This window comes from Dipodomys spectabilis, unplaced genomic scaffold (genome assembly GCF_019054845.1).
Source record: "Dipodomys spectabilis isolate Male_0828 unplaced genomic scaffold, ASM1905484v1 ptg000002l, whole genome shotgun sequence".
In the NCBI taxonomy this organism is placed as follows: Eukaryota; Metazoa; Chordata; class Mammalia; order Rodentia; family Heteromyidae; genus Dipodomys; species Dipodomys spectabilis.
Genome location: NW_024870679.1, coordinates 10,999,786 through 11,023,331, shown reverse-complemented (window position 1 = coordinate 11,023,331; position 23,546 = coordinate 10,999,786). Strand labels below are relative to the sequence as shown.

General features: G+C 42.4%; 1 protein-coding gene across 1 annotated transcript in view; it reads right to left on the bottom strand.

Moving 5' to 3' along the window:
* Positions 1-3,098, bottom strand: part of Frrs1 (ferric chelate reductase 1) — a 36,015-nt gene extending 32,917 nt beyond the window's left edge. Inside the window, exons 1-3 of the mRNA XM_042680841.1 lie at positions 3,060-3,098; positions 2,699-2,894; positions 698-834 (exon numbers count right to left, since the gene is read on the bottom strand). Coding sequence (XP_042536775.1) covers positions 698-834; positions 2,699-2,894 — 333 coding nt within the window. The 5' untranslated portion in view covers positions 3,060-3,098. The remainder of the gene's footprint in view (positions 1-697; positions 835-2,698; positions 2,895-3,059) is intronic.
* Between the last annotated feature and the right edge of the window lie 20,448 nt (positions 3,099-23,546).

Here is a 23,546-nt window from a genome sequence, read left to right as displayed (position 1 = left end):
CAGAAGTGGTGCTGTAGCTCAAGTGGTAGAGCGCTCGCCTTGAGCTGAAGAGCTGAGGGACAGCACCCAGGCCCAGAGTTCAAGCCCCATGACCAACAAAAAAAAAAAAAAAATCAACTTAAATAACCAGATACAAAGACATTACAATACAAAGGAAGGAAAAAATTCGTGCATGATACAGCTAGAGGATGGTCACTCATGTCTATAATTCCAACTACTCAGGAGGCTGAGATTTAAGAAGAGGACAGTTAGAAGACACCTGAGGAAGAAAAATCTATGAGACTCTTATCTCCAATTAACCATCACAAAGCCAGAAGTGGAGCTGTGGCTCAAGAGGTACAGTGCCTTACTTGAGCACAAAAAAGCTTAGGGACAGCACCCAGGCTCTGTGTTCAAGCCCCAGGATTGGCACCCAAAAAAAAAGTACATTGTGCACACTTATGGAATTACCACAACAAAAGCTCCTCACATTAGTGATACACATAAATAAGTAAATATCATTCATAAAAAGTAAGTATCATCGCAAGCATTTTTCTAGGATGTTGATATGTAAACCCATAGGACAAACACATTAGAGAACGTGATCATTGCTAGTCTGGCTAAACATCTACAGCACACGGTAAGATCAGCATACCCCACAGTGAAAAAAGTATCCCAAGGAAACTGGCAGAAATTAATTTCAAAACGAAAGACAAACCTGTACATCTTCACAAGTCAGAAGCTGTGACATTTGGCTGTCAATTACTGTGAAGGAGCCAATAGGAGGGCCACTCAAGCGTTCAGCATCCCGAGCTTCTAAGAGAAAGCCTTTAAATGGTGGTCCCGACAGAGTAACTGAGAAACAGATTAAAAATCAGGTTACAAGACTTAGTCATATCCCAGAGAAGAATGAGGATGGGAAACCCATCACAATTAGAATGGGGTATGCATATGTAAAACTGCTCCTGGAGAGAAAATGAGTTAGCACAGGCTAGATGCTCTAACCTACCTTCTGCAGGATCTGTACTCCAGAATGAGTTAATACGGTAATAACACAAGTGGCCACCAGGGGGCAGTCTACAGAGGAAAATTTTTACTTTGGAAAACACTGGATTCAATTCAGTATGTGTTTCCTGACTGCAAAGCTTTACAACGTTGGTGGGGGGGGGGGGGGGGGGAGAAGGATTGGGATTGGGGGGGAGGGGGGAGGCTGGGAAGGGATGTGAAGGGTAAACAAAGGAGGAGGCTGCAATGCTTGGTAAGAAATGTACGCATTATCCTGCCCATGTAACTGTAACTCCTCTGTACAGTATGTTCACAAATAAAATTAAATTAAATTTAAAAAAAAAAAATCCTGTGGGGTCTTTAATATTCTACTGTGCAATGTGAAACTCTAAGAGATACTTATAACACAAGTTTTCCATGCTTATTTCTTCATGTATTTTTTCTATTAGAGTATTTATTGATACTCTGTATTTCTAGAACTGCAGAAATGAAGGTTTGCTATTACAAACGCACTTCAACACTCAGCCTACATTTTGTTGGAATAGTCAGGGAAACACAAGAGACTATATGACTTCTTTTAAGACAAGGGCTCTAAATTACATTTCGAACAAGATAAAATGTAATTTTCTTCTTCCACTGAGCTAGTAGCATTCAGTGGATATAATGTTAATATGTTAATAAATACAAATAAATAAATATACATATGTAAATAAACAATAATAAAACTTTTGGGCTCACTGGCTAGGCATCTACCACCTGAGCTATAATTCCAGCCCTCATTGCTATGGCTAGTTTTTGAGATAGGTTATCACTTTTCACCTGGGCTGACTGAAACTATGACCTTTCTATTTACGCTTCCTACTGGGAAGGTGGGATGATAGGTGTGTGCTACTACATCCAGCTTTTCTGCTTTGATGAGGTCTCTTGAATTTTTTTTGGGGGGGTGGGTAGTACCTAGCCAGGAACTCTGATACTCTAGATCTCAGAATCCCACAGGGCTGGGATGAAAGATTGAGCCACTGTACCCAGATACTGATTGAGATGGGATCCTGCAAATTTTGTACATAGCTGGCCTCAAACCATGATCCTTCCAATCTGCATCTCATGAGTGACTGGGATTATAAATAAGCATGAGTCACCAACACCCAGCTGACAAAAAAAAAAAAACACTTCTGAATAGAGTGGATACATTTACATAAAATGGTCCTCTGTAGTAAACAAAACCAAAACAAGTGACAAAATTAAGATGATATCTTACAAAACAAGTCAATAGCCTGGCTGCAGGTGGCTCCTGCCTGTAATCTTAGCTTTACATGAGGCTGAGACCTTAGGATCACGATTCAAAGCCAGCTGAGGCACATCCATGAGATACATCATCCCCAATTAATCAGCAAAATGCCGGAAGTGGAGGTATGACTCAAGTAAACAGAGTGCCTACAAAAAAGCAAGTGAGAACATGAGGCCCTGAGTTCAAGCCCCAGTACACACACCACACATACACACACACACACATACACGCACGCACATGCACACACACACATACATACACGCACGCACATACACACACACATGCACACACGCACGCGCACACACACACACATCCACTGAATAAATATATTAAAATGAAATCATCATGATTCAATGATAAAGATTCAGTGAGCCATAAAAGAGTAAAATTCAACATGCAAAGAGTTATTCCCAGCACAGCAGCTACCTTCAATCTTGTCTCCTGGTCTGAACGTCCTGTCACTCACTGTGAGGCGATGGATGGGCTCCGACTGTGGGCTGTGGCCATGTTGGGGAATCATGCCATCACAAGACTGTGTGACTTTCCCATTGGGATAATTCACTACAGATCTAAAGAGCCATAGAAGCATGAAGGCACTGAGGGCACATCCAGGAGATGCCATCTTAAAAAGAAGATGAGAAGCATACATTTTCACTTAGAATTAAAATATAAAAGCTTTCCCAACACTGGGAAAGAAGAGATTCGACAGAATTATTTGCTTCCAATGTCCAGCTACCCCCATAATCTCAAACTCCATAATACAAGAATGGGACGTGCAAAGCCTGACCTGGATTTGAATTTCAGCTCTCCCAAATATCAACTGTGAGATATGGGGCAAATCACTGAAGTCTCTACTTTTTGTACCTGAAACATAAAGAAACTAAAATCATCCCCTTCAAAGTTGTTTTTTGTTTCTTTTTTTCTGTGCTGCCTGGGGCTTGAACTCAGGGCCTGGGGGCAGTCCCTGAGCTTTGATGCTCAAGGCTAATGCTCTAACACTAGTCACAGCTCCATTTCCAGCTTTCTTTCTTTCTTTATTATATTTTTTTTGGGGGGGTCCAGTTGTGGGGCCTGAACTCTGGGCCTGGGCACTGTTCCTCAGCTCTTCAGCTCAAGGCTAGCACTCTACCACTTGAGCCACAGCACCACTTCCGGCTTTTTTCTTTTTGCTTATGTGGTGCTGAGGAATTGAACTCAGAGCCTCATGCATGCAAGGCAAGTGCTTTACCACTGAGCCACCTTCCCAGCCCTCTTTCTTTATTTTTAGTGCTTAACTGGAGATAAGCATCTTATGGACTTTCTTGCCCAGGCTGGCTTTGAACCAACCCTCAGATCTCAGTCTCCTGAGTAGCTAGGATTATAGTCTTGAGCCACCAGTGCCTGGGTCAGGGTTGTTTTAACAAAATGAAACTACAGTCCAAATCTGACAAACAAGTCAATGCATAATCACTTTCATGAATATGGAATGATAAACCAGTCCCCTAAAAAAGTAAGGTTTTATTCTACTGCATCTCAGAAAGTGTAAAGGAATGTCTCCTTTTGGATTTAAATATCATTGCCTTGGGTCTGAGAAGGTGGCTCAGTGGTAGAGTGCTTGCCTTGCATGCATGAGGCCCTGGGTTCGATTCCTCAGTACCACATAAGCAGAAAAAGCCAGAAGTGGGACTGAGGCTCAAGTGGTAGAGTGCTAGCCTTGAGCTGAAGAGCTGAGGGACAGTGCCCAGGCCCAGAGTTCAGGCCCCACGACCAGAAAAAAAAAAAAAAAATTATATATGTGTATATATATATATATATATATATATGTATATATATATATATATATATATATATATATCATTGCCTTAATCAACTTGTGACTTCCCCCAACTTCACATTAAACTAAACATATAACTGGACACAGGATTTCATTGGCAGTAAAGAAAACAGACATCCAATATAAAGAGATGGTATTTCTATCGCCGATACACTGAGACTTCTGAATATGCTTTTATGACATACAGCCCATGCAAGCATCTTCTCAGACTCTTCCAACTACCTGCATTTTGGAAATCAGCTACGTCAATCCTACCGTCTTCAGGACTAGACCAATCACGTTACTTCATGCAAATATTCAGACCCAGGAAATTACAATATTCAACAAGCCTTAGAAGAGCAGGATCACATGGTGCTAAGGTAAATAAGGCTAACACTGGACAGGATTTAGTTGGGAGGAGCCCAAGAGGTGGTTCATTCTCCACAGACATGGATTTCCCTATTAGCACGTATCTGGTCACAGACAAAAGCAGGTGGAATCAATGGAACAAATTATCACCTTATAATTCTGTAAATGAAGCCTGATTAACTCATAAAGCCTAGTTTGTTGGGGTTTTCTTAGAGCTGCACTGAGCTGGAAGAACAAAAATATTTCAGCTCCAAGCAACAAGTCTTTTCCACCGTAAGGAAAGAGAGATAACTGACTTCGTCCATCCTGCCCCAGCATAGGGCTTTGAAACAGGGGGGCAGAAGCAGTTGTAATATTCACAGACCAGGTACAGCTTTCAGACAGGCTACTCATACGTCTACAGCTACACCTACAGCTCCCTAAAGGGTGATTTATAGCAAAGTCATGTACTCAGTGCACCATTAAACATGTGCACTCAGTGCACAATAAAACATTACAGCCAAGTGCCAGTGACTAGCTGGCAGAAGTCAGAGGTCCGGAGGCTCCTGACTCCTGGCCAGACCAGTCAGCAAATCCCACTAGACTCCAAGTCCAGAAAACCAGCAAACAGCTGGTTGCTGGTGGCTCACACCTTTAATCCTAGCTACTCAGGAAGCTAAGATCTGAAAATCGTGGTTCAAAGGCAGCCTGGGCCAGAAAGTGCATGAGACTCATCTCCAATTAAGCACCAAAAAAAGCCAGAAGTGGCACAATGGCTTGAGTGGTACAGTGCTAGCTTTGAGCAAAAGAGCTCAGGACAACACCCAGGCCCTGAGTTCAAGACCCAGGATCTGGAAAAAAAAAAAAATTGTGAGATAACTACTAAGTAAGGATAATAGAAGAATAGGTCGCATGAGAATAAAAGCATGTTAAACATCCAGAGCTCAGAGGGAGAAAAAATAGAGAGAGCTAAGAATAAGGAAGCACAGTCACCATCCATAGACAACTTGACATTTCTCACTCCCTCTCAGCCTTACAGCACCCAACTAGGCTTTTTAACCTTGCAGAAATGATTCGCTCAGAGCAGTGGAGAAGCCCAGTCCAGGTAAGTATCCCAAGAAAAACATCTAGCAAAACTTATCCTTGGACTAAAAGAAAAATAAATACCTCCTAAAGATATACTTCTTCTGACCTAAATAAACATCTTCTAAAAGAAAGCACCCAGAAGGCTCTATCACTTGTATCAAGGAAGGGGACCTGATCGCTGGGAATCCCCAACTTACCAGTTCTAAGAACGTAAGGTATGACTGAAAGAGACTGGCAGGCCTGTAAGATTAAACACTGTATTAAATAAATAACGCACACATGCCTCTTCCCGGCACTCTCCATTTTGCCAGTTAAGTAGATACAGGAGAGAGATAGATCCCTGACCTTGACCTTAGATGAGTGAGGTGCCTAGAATTTTAAAATGTCTGGTACTAGCAAGTCTTTGGAGCAAGAATACCAGGAACAGGTACCACCAAAAAAAAAAAGGGGAGGCACCCTTGTCAAGATCGTTTAATTAGTAAAAGCACTTTCGACCTAACATTTCCATGCGTGGGTGATGACATCCAAAGTTTACAACAGCTGAGTGTTAGTAGCCTCCTCAGGAGGTGAGATATGAGGATCGTTGTTCAAAGCCAGCCCAGAAAGTAAAGTCCCTGAGACTCTTACCTCCAATTAACCACCAGAAAACCGTAAATGGAATTGTGGCTCAAAGTGATAGAGCACTAGCCTTGAGCTGAAGAGCTGAGGAACAGCACTCCGGCCTAAGTTCAAGCTTTTTTACTGACCAAAAAAAAAAAAATGTTTACAACAAAATGATTTGGGAAGTACCAATGAGCATTTAAAAAAAAAAAAAGTTTGTCTAGACAGCAGGCTCCCACCTATAATCCTAGCTACTAAGGACGCTGAGATCTAAGGATCAAGGTTCAAAGCAAGCTTGAGTAGTAAATCCAAGAGACTCTTATCTCCAATCAACCAGTAAAAAACCAGAGGTGAAGCAGTGGCTCAAGTGGTAGAGGATGTACGTTTTCTGACAAAGAGTAAAAAAAGGATTACAGTTTTACTATAGATAAAAAGAAAAGGGGATCATAGAGAAGAAAAAGAGGAAAAGAAACAAGAATCTGGCAGTTAGCTAGTACATCTGATATTATTTCCTATTAGGAATGAGGAAGCTAAGAACGTACAGAACCTTAAAGCGCATGTGACTTTAGGATTAAAACATCAATCTAAGAGCAATATCCTGCTTTCTATCACTCAGTATCACTGTTCCCCACTTGAGGGGAGAACGTGGTAAGTCAACAGGTCCAGCAAAAACCCAGATTTCACAATGCGCAGTGGTTCAACATTTCAACATCTGGCACAAATTTTCTACCAAATTCAGAACGTTGAGTCCACTTACTAAGAGACTGAGAAGTGATGTGGAGATTTCTTTCCTAATGCTCCAGACAGAACAGATACTAAAACAACTAATTCAATGTCTAAAAAAAATACTCAATAAGAGGTAGTTGTCATTTCCATTCTCATTTTAAACTTTTCTGATCACTACTGAGTCTTCATTTCTTCCAAACTGCACTGTGGGTATACAGGTTTGATTGACCTATCCCTGGCATCTGTGTTGAACTTGTTCAAACCTTCTAAAATACTTCAGAAATTCTTCCTAGCAATTGAACTTTACCTTCATAGAAAACTTCCACATCAAGAATTAAATTGGCTTTCATAGCTGACTCTCAAATCATAGAGAAATTGAAAAATAGGTCAAGTATTTCCAATTGCCCAGATAAAAATGCTTTAGACACCATTTTCACAGTAGGAAGCACAGAGAAAAATTATTTTTTTAAGCTCACCATTGGAGTTGTGACATTTTCAGAGAAAGTTCTTTAAAAAAAAAAAATAACAAAGACCATACAAAATGGCACAGTGAATAGCAATTTGAGATCCATCAGATCTAACAATTTGAGATGGTTGAAGGGAGAAAATGAGGGAGCGGGTAACACTGTTCAAATGTACTTACAAGATGGTTGAAAAGAGTTCTGAAAATTACTTGGGAGTTGGAGTGAAAGCAATAAAAAGTAAGTGAGCTGGGCCCAGATGGCTCACACCTATAATCCTAACTACACAGGAGTTATAATCTGAGGATCACAATTGAAAGCCAGCCTTGGCAGCAATGTTCACAAGACATCACCAATTGACTACCAAAAAGCCAGAAGTGGAGCTATAGCTTAACTGGTAGAATACTAGCCTTGAGCAAAAAAAAGTCAAGGAACAGCACCCAGGCCCTGAGTTCAAGTCCTAGTACCAACACTAAATGTTTTTTTTAATATTTAGGAGAAAAAGTAATAAATAGTACAAATAATTGCTGAAACTTGCAGCACCTCAGACAGTATGTTTAAGGACTTTGTATGCATTCTTCTCAATAACCATGGGTTCTCTGAGACATGATGGTCCCCAGCATTTAAACAACTGACTGGTGAAAAGTCTGGTGTCTGGACTCGTTTCTGCTCTCCCCACTAAAATCTTCATCTGTCAGTCAGCACTTTGTGAGCACCCGCTCTCTCACATCTCACCCGGGTTTGTGAGACGCTCATCCAGTCTCCCTGTTCTGCAGCCTGTTCTACTCCCACCACCACCCAGTCACTTCCCCAAATACACGCTCACCAATCCCATCGCTCCTCCAAACACGCATCTACTTCTGAGAATGATCAAACGAAGAAAAAGCGTAGCAGGGGGCTGGGAAGGTGGCTCAGTGGTAGAGCGCTTGCCTTGCATGCATGAGGCCCTGGGTTCGATTCTTCAGCACCACATAAGCAAAAAGAAAAAAGCCGGAAATGGCACTGTGGCTCAAGTGGTAGAGTGCTAGCTTTGAGCTGAAGAGCTGAGGGACAGCGCCCAGGCCCAGAGTTCAGGCCCCACAACCAGACCCAAAAAAAAAAAAAAGCGTAGCAGACATTTAATGTTCTGTGCTTCTCAGCACTGCACAAATTCCAAAGATCTTTACTGTTCCACATGCTCTGCCTAGACCAGCGCTTCTCTTCTTCCCTCTTCATGCTCTGCTTTGAACTTACATACTTAACTATATGAAAACGTATTTAAAAATGTAATTCTATGTTTATCACATATAATCTGTAATAACTATCTCTACTATTATATATTATACTATATTATATTGTATTATTATATATTATGTTTTATATTATTATATATAAGATTATATGTGATTATTTTACAGATGTTATATATTATAAATATTTTAATTGTTGTATTTATTATATATTTAATTATAGAAATACAAATGCATAAAATATATGTCATATACTCTATATGATAATATTATATAATAATATATGAAGCAGAACACTAAGATAGCTGTTAATAATTATTAAGTGCTTTGTAAGAACTAGCACACTTCATAGAAAATACATACTACATATGGAATGGAGAAATAAGAAAAAAAATCTCTGTACAATAAATGTAAACTATGTTAAATGTATACGTTGCTTATTATTTCATTTAAAATGCAAAAGACAAGCCAGGCAATGGTGGCTCATGCCTGTAATTCTAGCTGAGGAGGAAGCTGAGGTCTGAGGATCATGGTTAAAAGCAAGCTGGGGCAGGAAAGGTCATGAGACTCTTATCTCCAATTAAATCCCAAAAGCTAGAAGTGGAATTGTGGCTCAAATGGTACTCAAAGCTAGGGTACTAGCTTTGAGCAAAAAAGCTCAGGACAGTACCTAGGCTCAGAGTACAAGCCCCAGGAACAGCACAAAATAATAACAATAATAACAACAGCAACAACAACAATAGCAGTAATAATGATAATAATAATACAACAAAATGCAAAAGACTAGCCAGGAGCCAGTGGCTCACTCTTGTGATCCTAGCTACGCTGGAAAGTGAAACCTGTAGGATCAAAGTTTCAAGCTAGCCTGGGTAGAAAAGTCTGCATAATCTCCAAATATCAAGCAAGATTTTTGAAGGCATGGATCAAATAGTAGAGAGCCAGTCAGGAGAGAAAAAAGGCAAAGCAAGAGCTCAAAGCCCTGAGCCACAATAACACACACACACACACACACACACACACACACACACACACACACACACACACACACACACACACACACCTTAAAAACAAAATAAAATGCAAAAGAGAGGAGATCAGCAACGGTCTCTTGCCATCTAAACAGAGTCAAAGACCACATTTTAGCTCACATTTGGCAGCATCTTAGTGAACTAAAACTATGTTTAACTTCTAACAAGTTTATCCCTTCTAGAAACTTACCCTTTAGGGGGAAAACACACACACACAATTATGAAATGTTTATAGCAAAAAAAAAAGTAAGATAATTTAAATGAGTGGAGCACCAGTGGCTCACACCTGTAATCCTAGCTACTCAGGAGGCTGAGATCTGAGGACTGCAATTTGAAGCCAGGCAGGGCAGAAAAGCCTATGAGACTTTTATCTCCAATAAACCATTCAAAAAAAGCCAGAAGTAGTGTTGTGGCTCAAGTGGAAAAGCACCAGCCTTGAGCACAAAGAGGGTCAGGGACAGCAAACAGGCCCTGAGCAAAATTAAAAAAAATATATATGTTATAACCAAACTATAGAACAAGATACACCCATTAAAAAGGAGGAAGCAGAAGTCAGAAGATAAGTGCTGATAATTACGAAGGGTTTCCTAAGCACATTTTAAGTGCTTGACAAGAATTAACTCATTTCACAAAACAAAAAAAAAATCCACAAGTGTGAATCTGTATATATTTAAGTAGAAGCTTGCTCATACCACATTGAGAAGTAAAAACAGGCAAATTGCAAAATGCTGCATAGTACATCAAAGTAAGTATTACTTAAGAAGAAAAAAGGAAAAGAAAAACCCTCTGCACCAGGCTTTTAACCGTTCTCAACAGGATGGGAAGAAGAGGGACTTCCTCTCCCTAACCTCCTTTATACATGTGTGTGCACACCCATGGATTTTCAGTATGTAGTATTTTCCATTTTTAAAAAAAGATGGGCGCCTGTGACTTACTCCTGTCATCCTGGCTACTCGGGAGGCTAAGGATCACGGTTCCAAACCAGCTCAGACAGAAAAGTCTGAGACTCTTTTCAACATTACAAAAAAAAGAAAAGGAAATGGAGCTGTGACTCAAGTGATAGAGCACTAGCCTTGTGCAAAAAGACTAAGGGATAGCCCCCAGGCCCTGAGTTCAAGCCCCAGGTGCAATATATAAATATACATATGTGTATGTGTATGTGTAAATATAAACACGTGTGTGTGTGTGTGTGTGTGTGTGTGTGTGTGTGTTCTGGGGCTGGAAGGGCCTCACACTCTTGCTTAGCTTTTTCACTCAAGGATGGTGCTCTACTGCTTAAGCTATACCTCTGGTTTCTGGAGATAAGAGTCTAAATGTCTACCTGAGTTAGCTTTGAACCAGGATCCTCAGATCTCAGTCCTTGGAGTAGGTAGGATTAGAAGCATGAACCTCTGGACGTTGGCTTTATATTGAATTTCAAAATAATCTGATATTATGTAAACAGACAGGTGTGAAACAAAAGATCCAGGAGCCAAACGAATCAACACACTGCTTGCCTTTCCAATTAGAAGTCTTCTAGCATACAAAATCTTTCTTTAAAAATTTTACATTTAGCCAGACCCCAGTGGCTCATGCATGCAGTCCTACATATTTAGGAGTCTGAGTTCTGAGGATCGCAGTTTGAAGTCAGCCCTAAGCAGGAAAGTCCATGATGAGTCTCTTAGCTCCAATAAACTACTCAGAAAAGGCTAGAAGTGGTGTTGTGGCTCAAGAGGTAGAATGCTAGCCTTGAGTAGGAGAAGCTCAGGGACAAGTCCCAGACCCAGAGTTCAAGCCCCAGAACCGGCCAAAAAGAAAAAAATCCTAGGGGCTGGGAAGGTGGCTCAGTGGTAGAGTGCTTGCCTTGCATGTATGAGGCCCTGGGTTTGATTCCTCAGTACCACATAAGCAGAAAAAATAAAACCAGAAGTGGCACTGTGGCTCAAGTGGTAGAGCACTAGCCTTGAGCTGAAGAGCTGAGGGACAGCGCCCAGGCCCAGAGTTCAGGCCCACGACTGAACCCCCCTCCAAAAAAATCCTAGATTTGTGGGGTACCAGGACTTGAACTCAGGGCCTCTGACTTTGGCTCTTGCTTATGGCTGATGCTCTACTACAGCATTTCTTTTCTTTTTTTTTGGTACTTTTTTATTGTAAAAATTCTGTACAGAGTTACAGTTACAGGCGCAAGGTAATGAGTACATTTCTTACCAAGCATTGTTGCCTCCTCCTTTGTTTTTCCCCTACCATCCCTTCCCTCCCACCTCCACAACTAAACCCTCCCCTCCCCCACAAGTTGTAAAGTTCGTTTTCAACATAGTGTCTTCTATATCTCATGGTTACAATGGGTCAACCTGTATCCCTATTTATATACAAGATGCAGGGCACCAACATTAAATACAGTGAAAACAGGGATTAAACCATGGGGGAGGAACATACAAAGAAACAAAAAAAAAAAATCACATGGTACATTATAAATACGTTAGAAACAATAGCAAGCAAGAAAAAAGATATTTGTGTTCCTATCTTGGGGTTCATTTCGCTTAACATCATCTTATCTGATACATAGCTTTTGCCCTTTACTGCTTGTCCTAGACATACACTAGTTATGGCAAATAAGGAAAACCATGAGACCTAGGTTTCTTTGGGCCTGGCTTACTTCACTTTATATAATTTCTTGATTAATCAGAGATGGAGTCTGCAGAACTTTTCTGCCTGGGCTGGCTTCAAACCTGCAAACCTCCCAAGTCTCAGCCTCGTGAGTAGCTAAGATTACAGGCAGAAGCCACATTCCACTGGCCGAATTCCAGCTGTGTATCAGCAAGCAAGACCAAAACTTCACGCATTCCACATCTGTACTATCCAAATACGACTTTAAAAAAAACAAGAACAAAAAGAAAAACCATTCCCTTTCGTAATTCAGAGGAAAAAGAAAATAACAACAAACACAGTGAACGTCTGGCTTCGCTAAGAACTCTTCCCGGTAACACATGCACAAAGTTAAAAAAGAAAATCTCTCTTTGACCTTGGGCAGCCGATACACTGCACCCAATCCATCCACGCGTGACAGCCAGCAGTGAGCGCGGGCTCATCTATGCGGAGTCCCCGCCGCTTAAATGCGGTCACTGTGCTCGCACGCACAGCCTCCTTTTCCAGATCCCAGACGTGTCTCCACGACGCCTCCTCTTCCAGGATGCCAGCCACCCGGCGGTCAGGACGGAGCGCGCCCGGTCGCGCGCGGGGAGCGCGGGGCGGCCCGAGCATCCAGCCCGCTGCGCCTTACCCCCGGCCCGCGCGCGCGCGACCCGCGCCGCCTCCCTTCTCCCACTGCCCACGCCGTCCAAAGGCTTGGCCAAGTCCCCGCCGGACGCCCCGGACAGTCAAGGGAATCTCACCTCCAGGAGGGACAGGGCGGCCCTGCCGACTTCCGGCTCGGTGACAACTCTTCTCTCCCAGGTCGGCGGGTGGGCGGGGCCGGCTCGCTCCGCAGCCCGGGCAAGCCCGGCCCCGCCCAGCTGCAGAACTTGACTTTCCAGAGTGGCTGAGTGCTGTCTGAAAATGAAGAGTCGGTTAGCCACACAGGGTGATGGATGGACGGACAGACAGACAGACAGGCAGGCAGGCAGGCAGGCAGGCAGGCAGGCAGGTAGACAGGCAGACAGGCAGGCGGGCAGGCAGGCAGGCAGGCAGGCAGGCAGGTAGACAGGCAGACAGGCAGGCGGGCAGGCAGGCAGGCAGGCAGGCGGGCGGACGGATGGACGGACAGACAGACGATTGGACTAATAATTGTTTCGCCGAGGAACTCTGTTTAGCTTTAGCAGCACAAGTATTTGCAAATACACCCCTGCCATTCATGATGATAAGCAAAGGAGCACAAAGGCACCGTGGTAGTCAAATTCAGCAAATTCACAGGAGGACCCAAGATTGGAATTTCATTTTGCAACCTAAACAGCATCTTATACACTGTTTAGGACGAAGGATAAAAGGAAGGGAGGGAGGGAGGGAGGGAGGGAAAAGAAAGGAAAATGTTTTAGTGTTCATCTGAAATTCAAACTTACCATGGGAATTTGAAGGAATAGCCCTGTATTTTTACCTAGCAACACTCTTGACAAATATAGTCAACTGACAAAAAGTATGAAAGGATCAGCTTGTATGGGTAATACAATGCAAACTATCCCTTTTAATTTTGCAAAATACCATCGGAAATGTATGTTTTATATTCGTAGGCAAAAGAAAAGTATCAGGGTAAGGTAAGGTTTCTGAAAATATTGCAGCCTCTCTTTCAGACCACAACTAACATGTACAGACTGGAAAACCAGAACATGACACATGCTGACCTGAGTATGGTTAGCCAACACTAGTAAATCTTTTCATGTTAAAAGGAAATGAGTGGGAAAAGAACACCCACATTCACATTGCTTTCATCTCAGAACCAGTGACAATTAACAAGAGCTTCTCTCTACAGGATTTTGTCTTACTTTATGTTGTGTTAGTACTGGGATTGAACCCAGGGCAGGGCACTATCCCTGCACTTTTTTGCTCATGGATGGTACTCTATCACTTGAGCCACAGCTCCCCTTCTGGCTTTTTGCTGGTTAATTGTAGAAAAGAATATTGCCTATTTTTCTTGCCTGGGTTGGCTTTGAACCATAATCCTCAGATCACACCCTCCTGAGTAGCTAGGTCTACAGGATTTTAAAGACATTTTCCATGCTAAAACTGCTAGGAACATGAATATTTTTAAACTAAGTCATCTGATCATTAGTCCTCCAAAGCCTTAGGTAGGGATACAGTTTCCTGTTGTTATAATTAGATCCTGTCTGGGAATGGTCCCTTTGTTCACTTAGCATGCCAAAAGTATAATTTTTAAAAAGAAACTACAAAACAAAGCATACTTAGAATATACCAGGCATCCATGACTTATGCCTGTAATCTTAGCTACTCAGGAGGCTGAGATGTAAGAATCACTGTTCAAAGCTAGCTGGGGCAGAAAAGTCCATGGGATTCTTATCTCATTATCTAGAAAAAGAGCTAGAAGCGGAGCTCAAGTGGTAGTGTACCAGCCTTGAGTGATCAAAGCTAAACAAAAGTGAGAGGTCCTGAATTTAAGTCCTAGTACTGGCACACATACACACACACACACACACACACACACACACACACACACACACAGACAATGCTGTGAGATTAAAGCCCTACTATCAGTGTGCACACACACACACACTTAGAATACATCAATATAATTTTACTAACCAAAGCACTCGGGAAATTACAAGAAGTAGAGAAGAAAATTAAATGGAGAGTCTAATTTTCTAGGAAGCCAGGTCCCCAGGCCTAACAGTTCCCCACCTCCTTCTTAGCACTTCCCCACAGAAGTTCCTTTCTACTAGCTCCTCCCACTTGCCTCCAAGGAAACCAGTTATTAAAATGAGGAATGGAGCTGGAACTCCAGAAAGGCAAAGCCACTCAGCCAGATCCCATTTACAAGCCCTAAAATCAGCTGGCTCGGACCTGTGCTTTCACAAGTTGCCTTGGACAGCTCATACAATTTCGTAAACCCTAAAGAAATGTTTATTGAGTGATAGCTGTCTCTTTTTTTGGGGGGGTGTCAAACATTGAAACAAACATTTAAATATGCATTCATAACTGTATGGAACTGTAGGACAACAGTAAGCTCCTTGCATGTCATAGAATATATTTTTACTATTAATTTCACGACGTTTTTGCCCAAATATATATATATATATATATATATATACATATATATATATATATATATATATATATTTAGTGAAAACGAGTAAAGCTGGGCATTTGTGGCTTACATCTGTAATCCCAGTTACTCAGGAGGCTGAGATTTGAGGATTCAAAGCCAAAGTGGGCAGAAAGCTATGCAACTCTAGTCTCCAACTAACCAGAAAAGAATCAGAAGTGGAGCTCTGGCTTGAATGATAGAGCATCAGCCTTGAACTGTGAAGCTTAGAGACAGTGTCTAGGCCCTGAGTTCAAGCCACAATATCTACACACACACATACATACAAGTGTGTGTGTGCACGCAAGACACACACATACATACAAGTGTGTGTGCGCGCGTGCTCACACACACACACACACAGAATATTGTCAAAAGACAAAACTACAGCAACCTCATTTAGAGATCTTGACTGGACTTATCCTCAACTCTAGAATCAGGCAAACTTCATTCCATAAAATAGTGTATTCCAATGGGCCCAATGTGAGATTTTGACTGTGAGAACAGATAAGGGGGTGCAAAAAGCAGAAGGTAAAACAGAAAGCAGATTGGTCATTTCCAAGTCATTTTCCTTGTAGGTGTGGAAAGGAAAAGAGATTAACAGAAACAAATGGATTGGTTAACTTCTAATTACCTCCAGATTACCTTTTTATAAAGTGAAAGATTACCTTTTTATAAAGTGCAAGGGTTAAAGCAGAGTTTCAATTCTATACTGATTGACACTGGCTTGTTGAAGACAAGTTGGCTGCTACATAGGACATCAGCAAACCCCTCCCCTGCCAGTGGCCACCACCCTGGGGGAGAGTCTTGGGTCCTGCTGTCTCAGGCCACACCTACCTTTCTCTAACCAGAACCCAGACAGTCTGGCTTGTTTCAAACAAACCAATCATAAGCCTAGGCTAGGCTACCATCCTGTGGCTACCACCCTAGAGAAGATCCAGCCTGCTTCAACCATATGATATTGATCTGAGAAAGGGAGGAGGATAGGGGCTTCTACCTTATCTTCCTCTTTACTCAATAAACTCTTTAAAACTGTGCTTGCTGTTCCTCGTACTTATTTCTATATTGTTGGAGAACAAGAATCTGTTGCTCCTGTCTCTCCTATATCTTTAATCCTGATTGTTCTCAAGATCAGACAAAAAGGCTTAGTTCAGCTGTGATGCAGCACTTTAGTACTTTTGACTCCATCTTGGTTTTTAGCTTGGCCTGTGCTGAAGCTTAGTCAATGGTCTGTTGTAGTTTCGTTGTTGTTTTGGCATTAGCAGGGGTTGTAAAATCTCATGATTTTTATTTAATGGTACCACTGTTTAACATTTTGCATTGTTAACGGAAGATGCTCAGGGCTGTGTCCACATTCAGTCTGTGGCAATCTCAAATAAGAGCAGGCAGCCACTGGAAATCTTGTACAGTGTAGTCATGGGAAAATGAGAATGAACAAGGCAAAGAGAACATAACAAGAAGAGTAATTACCATCTATTAAGCTTGCAATTTGACCAAGGCACATACATTATCTAAGCTGACCTCTGACTCCAGGTGAAAGGTATAATTTTGGACATTCTACAGAATACTAAGGGTCTGGAAGTCTAGGCAGATTGGCCAAGTTCAGGCAGAGCAAAGGCAGACAGGATTCTAAGCCAGGACCCCACTGAAATTCACTGCCAAATCAGAAGGAAGTCACATGAGGCATTCATAAATTAGACTCGGTATTTCATAGAAGATTGCATTCAAGTAAAATGTTTCCAAATGGTTATAAGACAGGATAGATACATGGGGCAACAGGAAATTACATTCTTTTCCACAAATATCAAAAGGGCCAGAAGACCCTTAAAGACCATCTTTTTTTTCTTCTTCTTCTTCTTCTTTTCTTTTGTCAGTCATGGGTCTTGAGCTCTGGCTTTGGGCACTGTCCCTGAACTCTTCAGCTCAAGGCGAGAGCTCTACCACTTGAGCCACAGTGCCACATCTGGTTTTCTGGTGATTGATTGGAGATAAGAGTCTCACAGACTTTCCTGCCTTGGCTGGTTTTGAACCACAATCCTCAGATCTCAGCCTCTTGAGTAGCTAGGATTACAGGCGTGAGCCACCAGCACCAGGTCCCTTAAGACAATCTTGAGGTCACTGAACCCCTTCGTTTTCCAGACTCTCCTGCTTTGAATTAAATCTTTCTCAGCCCTTCCACTTATATATTGAGATAGGTAAATGAGTCTGATCTTTTGGAACTCTCAAAGCAGGTGCTGTTTGCCTTAAAATCTCTGGTTATATTCTCAACTTTTTTTTTTTTTTTTGGGTCCGGTCGTGGGGCCTGAACTCTGGGCCTGGGCGCTGTCCCTCAGCTCTTCAGCTCAAGGCTAGCGCTCTACCAATTGAGCCACAGCGCCACTTCCGTCTTTTTTCTTTTTGCTTATGTGGTGCTGAGGAATCGAACCCAGGGCCTCATGCATGCAAGGCAAGCTCTCCACCGCTGAGCCACCTTTCCAGCCCCTCTCTCTTGCTATCATTGTAGTAGATTCCTGAAAGGGAAGGATATTACGGACTGATAATCATCTTGAGACTGAGATAAACAGGCTATTTGGAGCCCAGTGCTATCGGTGGCTCACACCTGTAATCCTAGGTACTCGAGAGGCTGAGGTCTGAGGATCCTGGGTAGAAGCCAGCCCAGGCAAGGAAATCAGTGAGACCTCCCTATCTCCAATTAACAACTAGAAAACTGGAAGTGATGTTGTGGCTCAAAGAGGTAGAGCACTAGCCTTGAGCTCAAAAGTTCAGAAACAGCACACAGACCCTGAGTTCAAGCTCCACGACTCACACACACACACACACACACACACACACACATAACCTGGACTCAGTCAGCAAAGACTTCTTATCACAGGCCCTGCCCAACCAATCCTGAGATAATGATCAACCAGGGCATAGTCTGACCAGTACTGATTATTTATGCTTGCCACCTCCCTGTACAGTCTAGAATCTCCTCTCAGTATCCCAATAGACTTAGGGTCACTGAACCCCTTTACTCATTCTTCCTGGAAAGCCAAAATCAATGAAATCTCTAATGGGCATTTTGAGATAGCTGGCCAAGGCTAGCTAGACTCTGAGAACAACAACTTTTGTCTTATAACTCCATTCACAAGTTGACTAAATCTGAGTCTGACCAGTGCTCTGGCAACATGAAGCCATTCACCACAGCAGATTACACAGGTAATCTATGTCTGTCTGTCTGTCTGTCTGTCTGTGTGACTCTGTGTGTATGTGTGTGTGTGTGTGTGTGTGTGTGTGTGTGCTGATACAGAGGCTTAAACTGAGGGCCTCTCATTCACACTTGACTTGTTCCCTTCTGATTAATTGGAGATGAGTGTTTCAGGGACTTTCCTGCCCAGGCTGGCTTCAATCCACTGTCCTTAGATCCCAACCTCCTGAGTAACTAGGATTACAGGCATAAAACACCAGTACCAGGCAGAGAGAGAAAGAGGATGCAGGGAGGGAGAGAGTTTTTTCCTTTGAACCCCTGATTTATGGGCATCTCATATTTTCCTTTGAACCTAACCTAATCCTTAAATCACTCAATATCATATGACTTCCCTATGATAATAAATCCAGAATATCACATGTCATTTTACCCTAGGCCTAGAAGCCTGTTCTTTCAAATATGTAATTAAAGTTACATCTAATATTTCGTTTAGAATTATTTAGTATTTATTGAGAATGAATCTTTTCAAAATATGTTTTCTACTATAATGGGATTTTTAAAATTATGAAACCACTTGGGGATGATGTAAAGTTATAAAACTACACTCTAATATAAATACATAATAGCTCACCCTATAGTGCTAGAAGAAATTACCTTCTATTAATTCTGTTTAAAAGTTTTTAATAGAATAAATTGTATGGGGCTGGGAAGGTGGCTCAGTGGTAGAGCTCTTGCCTTGCATGCTGGAGACCCTGGGTTCGATTCCTCAGCAACACATAAGCAAAAAGAAAAAAGCCAGAAGTGGTGCTGTGGCTCAAGTGGTAGAGCGCTAGCCTTGAGCTGAAGAGCTGAGGGACAGCGCCTAGGCCCAGAGTTCAGGCTCCAGGACCAACAAGAAAAAAAAAAGAAAAAAGAAAAAAAACACTTAGAAGACTTTTCAGTATGATTCCATACCACTAGATGAAATGTTACACAATACTTACTACACTCGGTCATCCTTAGAGAAGGGACCATGTCATTAATTTTAATTTGCCTTTCTAGGAATGTTAAATATAAGGTCTTATCTTAATTAAGCTGTAGAAAGATAGAAAACCTCTTGTTTGGTTTTTTAACCTCTTCAAGTTCATTTTGAGTTTCAGGTCATTTGATGGTGCCAATCAGTATTGAAACTTGAGCTTAGAGCCTCAAGAGCTCTCACTTTGCTTTTTCAATCCAAGCTATCACTCTACTGCATGACCCACACCTCCACATCTGGCTTTTTGCTGGTTAATGAAAGATAAGAGTCTTACAGATTTTCTTGCCTAGGCTGGATTAGAATCTCCACCAACAAATCTCAGCCTCCTAAACAGCTAGGATTTTAGAGGCATGAGCCACCTGTACCCAAGTAGGCCAGACTTACTGACATAATGAAATCATGGTAGACTTTCTTATTTTAATCCTCTTTAATGATGTAATTTTCTTTTGTGGCATTTCAACTTAGTGCAAGACAGTACTAAAGCTTTGTAGTTACGTACCAGAGAGATGTGTGGCTGATCAAAGGAGAATTTCAAAAGTTTTGCTCCGCTTAGCCAAATATAATAAAATCCTTGCTGGTTACTTGTAGATGAGACATAAAGTCAAAAATCTTGGTGATTACTATCAATGGTTTCTACTATTTTCTATCAACTAGGATTATCTTACATCAAAATTTCCAATATACTTATATTGGTAAATCTTTTTAAAGTCAACAAAAAGAAGAAACCTAACAATGAAAAGGAATCAGGTCCATTTGCCAATAACCTAAGTTTTTTATTTGCTAAATGATAGCAGTGAAATGGTAGTAGAATTTGCTGCAGAGCATTGCTTTAATCGTTCTTGAATGCAGACACTTTGACAATGTCATTTAGTCAGGATAGTGGTTCAGTTCTGTTGTCTCAGCTCTAGGAAGGCAGAAAATGGGGATAATAGTTGGAGACCAATCTGAGCAAAATGGTAGCAAAAGCCTATCTTAACAACAACAAAAAATTGGATGTGATGGGGTCACACCTGTGATCTCAGCCTAGTTAAATGCCAGAGGGTGGTGCTCCTGACCCTACATAGAAGGCAGAAGTCACAGGATCACAGTCAGGCCTACCTAGCAAAGAATATAGTCCATCCCTGAAAAGCAGCTACAGCAAGAAGGACTGGAAGTTGAATGTCAGTAGCTCACACCTGTAATCTTCTGTACTCAGGAGGCTGAAGTCTGAGAATCCTGGTTTGAAGCCAGCCAAGGAAGACAAATCCTAAAGACTTGCCTGTTCCAACTAGCAGATTCTGGGGCAATAGATGAAGAAATACCCAAGGCCAGATTTCAGAATATTTCAGATATTCAGAATATTAAATAATTAATAGTCCAACTAACACCAGGGGGCTGGGAATAATTTAACCATCAGATATGGTTAAGCTCCAGATGATTCCCTCAACTTCTGCTTTACATAGTCAAATTAGCCCAGGGCAAACTTAGGGGGTTTACAGGAAAATAGATGAAGAGCACATTCCCAGGGGTAGAAGACAAAAATCAGGAAGTGCTGAAGCAGTTGCCAAAAGGAATCCAGGAATTTCCTCACCAACATAAGTACATGCAAGGACTTCTCCTGTCTTTTGGCAGGAATGAATGCAAAAGGTCAAGCACTTATAACCCTGTATCTTTAGACACAGGATAAACACATACACACACACACACACAACCAGGGTCTTCCACTACCATCTTCTGCAGCCTCTCACAGTCCCCAGAGGACTCTACTGGTACCATAAAGACTCTTCTGTCCAATTAACCAGAAAAAACAAACAAACAAACCTGAAAGTAGAACTGTGATTCAAGGGGTAGAACGCCGTCCTTGAGCAAAAAAAGCTAAGCACTGGGCCCTGAGATCAAGCTCCAGAACCATCACAAAAAAAAAAGTAAAGAGCTGAGGCATGCTCATATGGTCAAGTGTTGCTGTTCACACAGCAAGACTCGGGAACTCAGTGTCTGGAAGTCAGAAAAGGACCATATCATGCGGGTATAGACCAAGTTTATTAAAACATCATGCACTTATATAGGACATAGGGGCATAGAAGGTAAGGCTGTAGTCAGAGGCCAACCTCAGGACAGGAAGATGACCTTAAAGGTAACTCTTGGGGAATGTGGATGATTAGCAACCTTTAACTGGTGATTGAAAGAGTCATCCAAGGTAACAAAAGAGGAAGCAAGGCACAGGTGGGGGTTCATTTAAAAAACAAAATGGAATCTTATTTATTTTTTGGGGTCCGGTCATGGGGCCTGAACTCTGGGCCTGGGAGCTGTCCCTCAGCTCTTCAGCTCAAGGCTAGTGCTCTACCACTTGAGCCACAGCACCACTTCCGGCTTTTTTCTTTTTGCTTATGTGGTGCTGAGGAATCGAACCCAGGGTCGCCAGCATGCAAGGCAAGCGCTCTACCACTGAGCCACCTTCCCAGCTCCACAAAATGGAATCTTGAGGCATAGCTCTACACAATTAACTAGGAGGAGCATGAATGGCATTTCCCGAAAACCATCACCTGAGGCTAGTACCAGGCGCAGGACCTTTGCCCCTCATGGAGGAAGGAGCGTTGCCCTTCACCCCCCAGAGGGCTGCATGCCAGCACACACCCTCAAGGCACCCAGGAACTCAGATGAGGTCTTGTGAGTCAATGCCTCCCAAGAGTAAAGCACCTGGCTAGAAAGCATGAGGCTTTCTCACTACTCTCCCAGTTTAGTGGGATGAATACACCTGTTTAAATGATGTGCTTGTTGCCATGAGAGATTAATTAAAGATATGGAAGCCAAGAAATCAGCTCCTAGATGCTTGCATGAGTCTCACGGCAAAGGAAATGCAAACTGGGAGTTGCCCACAGCTAGGAAGGTGAATGGCATCCCAGACAAAAGGAATACAACAGAAAACACGGTCAGAGATGTGATCCTAGAACCTGAGTAGACTGTGGAAACTAGGATACCAACTCTTCAACCCCATCAGAGGGAAGAGTTTTTCTGTCCTTCCAATCACCTAGTGTTGTATCCAAAAGCAAAAAGTGTTTGCCCAAAAGCAACGAGTTGCAGGAAACCCATCTTGCAGACACTAAAGGTGATAGCTTGATAAGGTGACAATACTAAAACTTTGTTTGCCATCCTTGAGAGCAAATCCATACCTTGTCATTAATCAGTGCAAGTAGCCAGCACACATTTGTCCAACAAAAGAAGGTCTGAGAAGCTGGGCACTGGTGGCTCACGCCTGTAATCCTAGCTACTCAGGAGGCTGAGATCTGAGAATCATGGATCAAAGCCAGCCCTGGCAGGAAAGTCCGTGAGACTCTTATCTCAAAAAAACCACTAGAAAACTGGAAGTGGTGCTGTGGCTCAAGCGGTAGAGTGCTCACCTTGAGCTGAAGAGTTGAAGGATAGCGCCCAAGCCCAGAGTTCAAGCCCCATGACCAACAACAACAACAAAAAAAGAAGGTCTAAGTACCAAAAATGATCAGGAGTGACTGTTAATGTGGAGGGTTAGAAGTGGTGGTCAGAGTAAACTGCAATGCAGTGCAGAAGTCCCTGTGACTTTTCATGTAATAATGGGCTGGTGTCTGCAAATTCTGAAGTTCTCCAGGTGTAGTTACCAGCCCAAATTGGTCAGTATGTTCTTGTCTGGTTTTTAAATTATTTTATATTGCACAGATACTCTATCCACAGATGTTACTGAAACCAGAGACAAAGTTAAATTTCAAATTGTTCTCACCAGAGGCTACCTTATTTTTGAAAGAAGGAGGAGGAGGAGGAGGAGGAGGAGGAGGAGGGGGGGGGGGGGGAGGAGGAGGAGGAGGAGGAGGAGGAGGGGGGGGGGAGGAGGAGGAGGAGGAGGGGGGGGGGGGAGGAGGAGGAGGAGGAGGAGGAGGAGGAGGAGGAGGAGGAGGAGGAGGAGGAGGAGGAGGAGGAGGAGGAGGAGGAGGAGGAGGAGGAGGAGGAGGAGGAGGAGGAGGAGGAGGAGGAGGAGGAGGAGGAGGAGGAGGAGGAGGAGGAGGAGGAGGAGGAAAGGAATCAATTGTCACTTCAGGAAGTTTCCTTCTAAGACATCTATCAGTT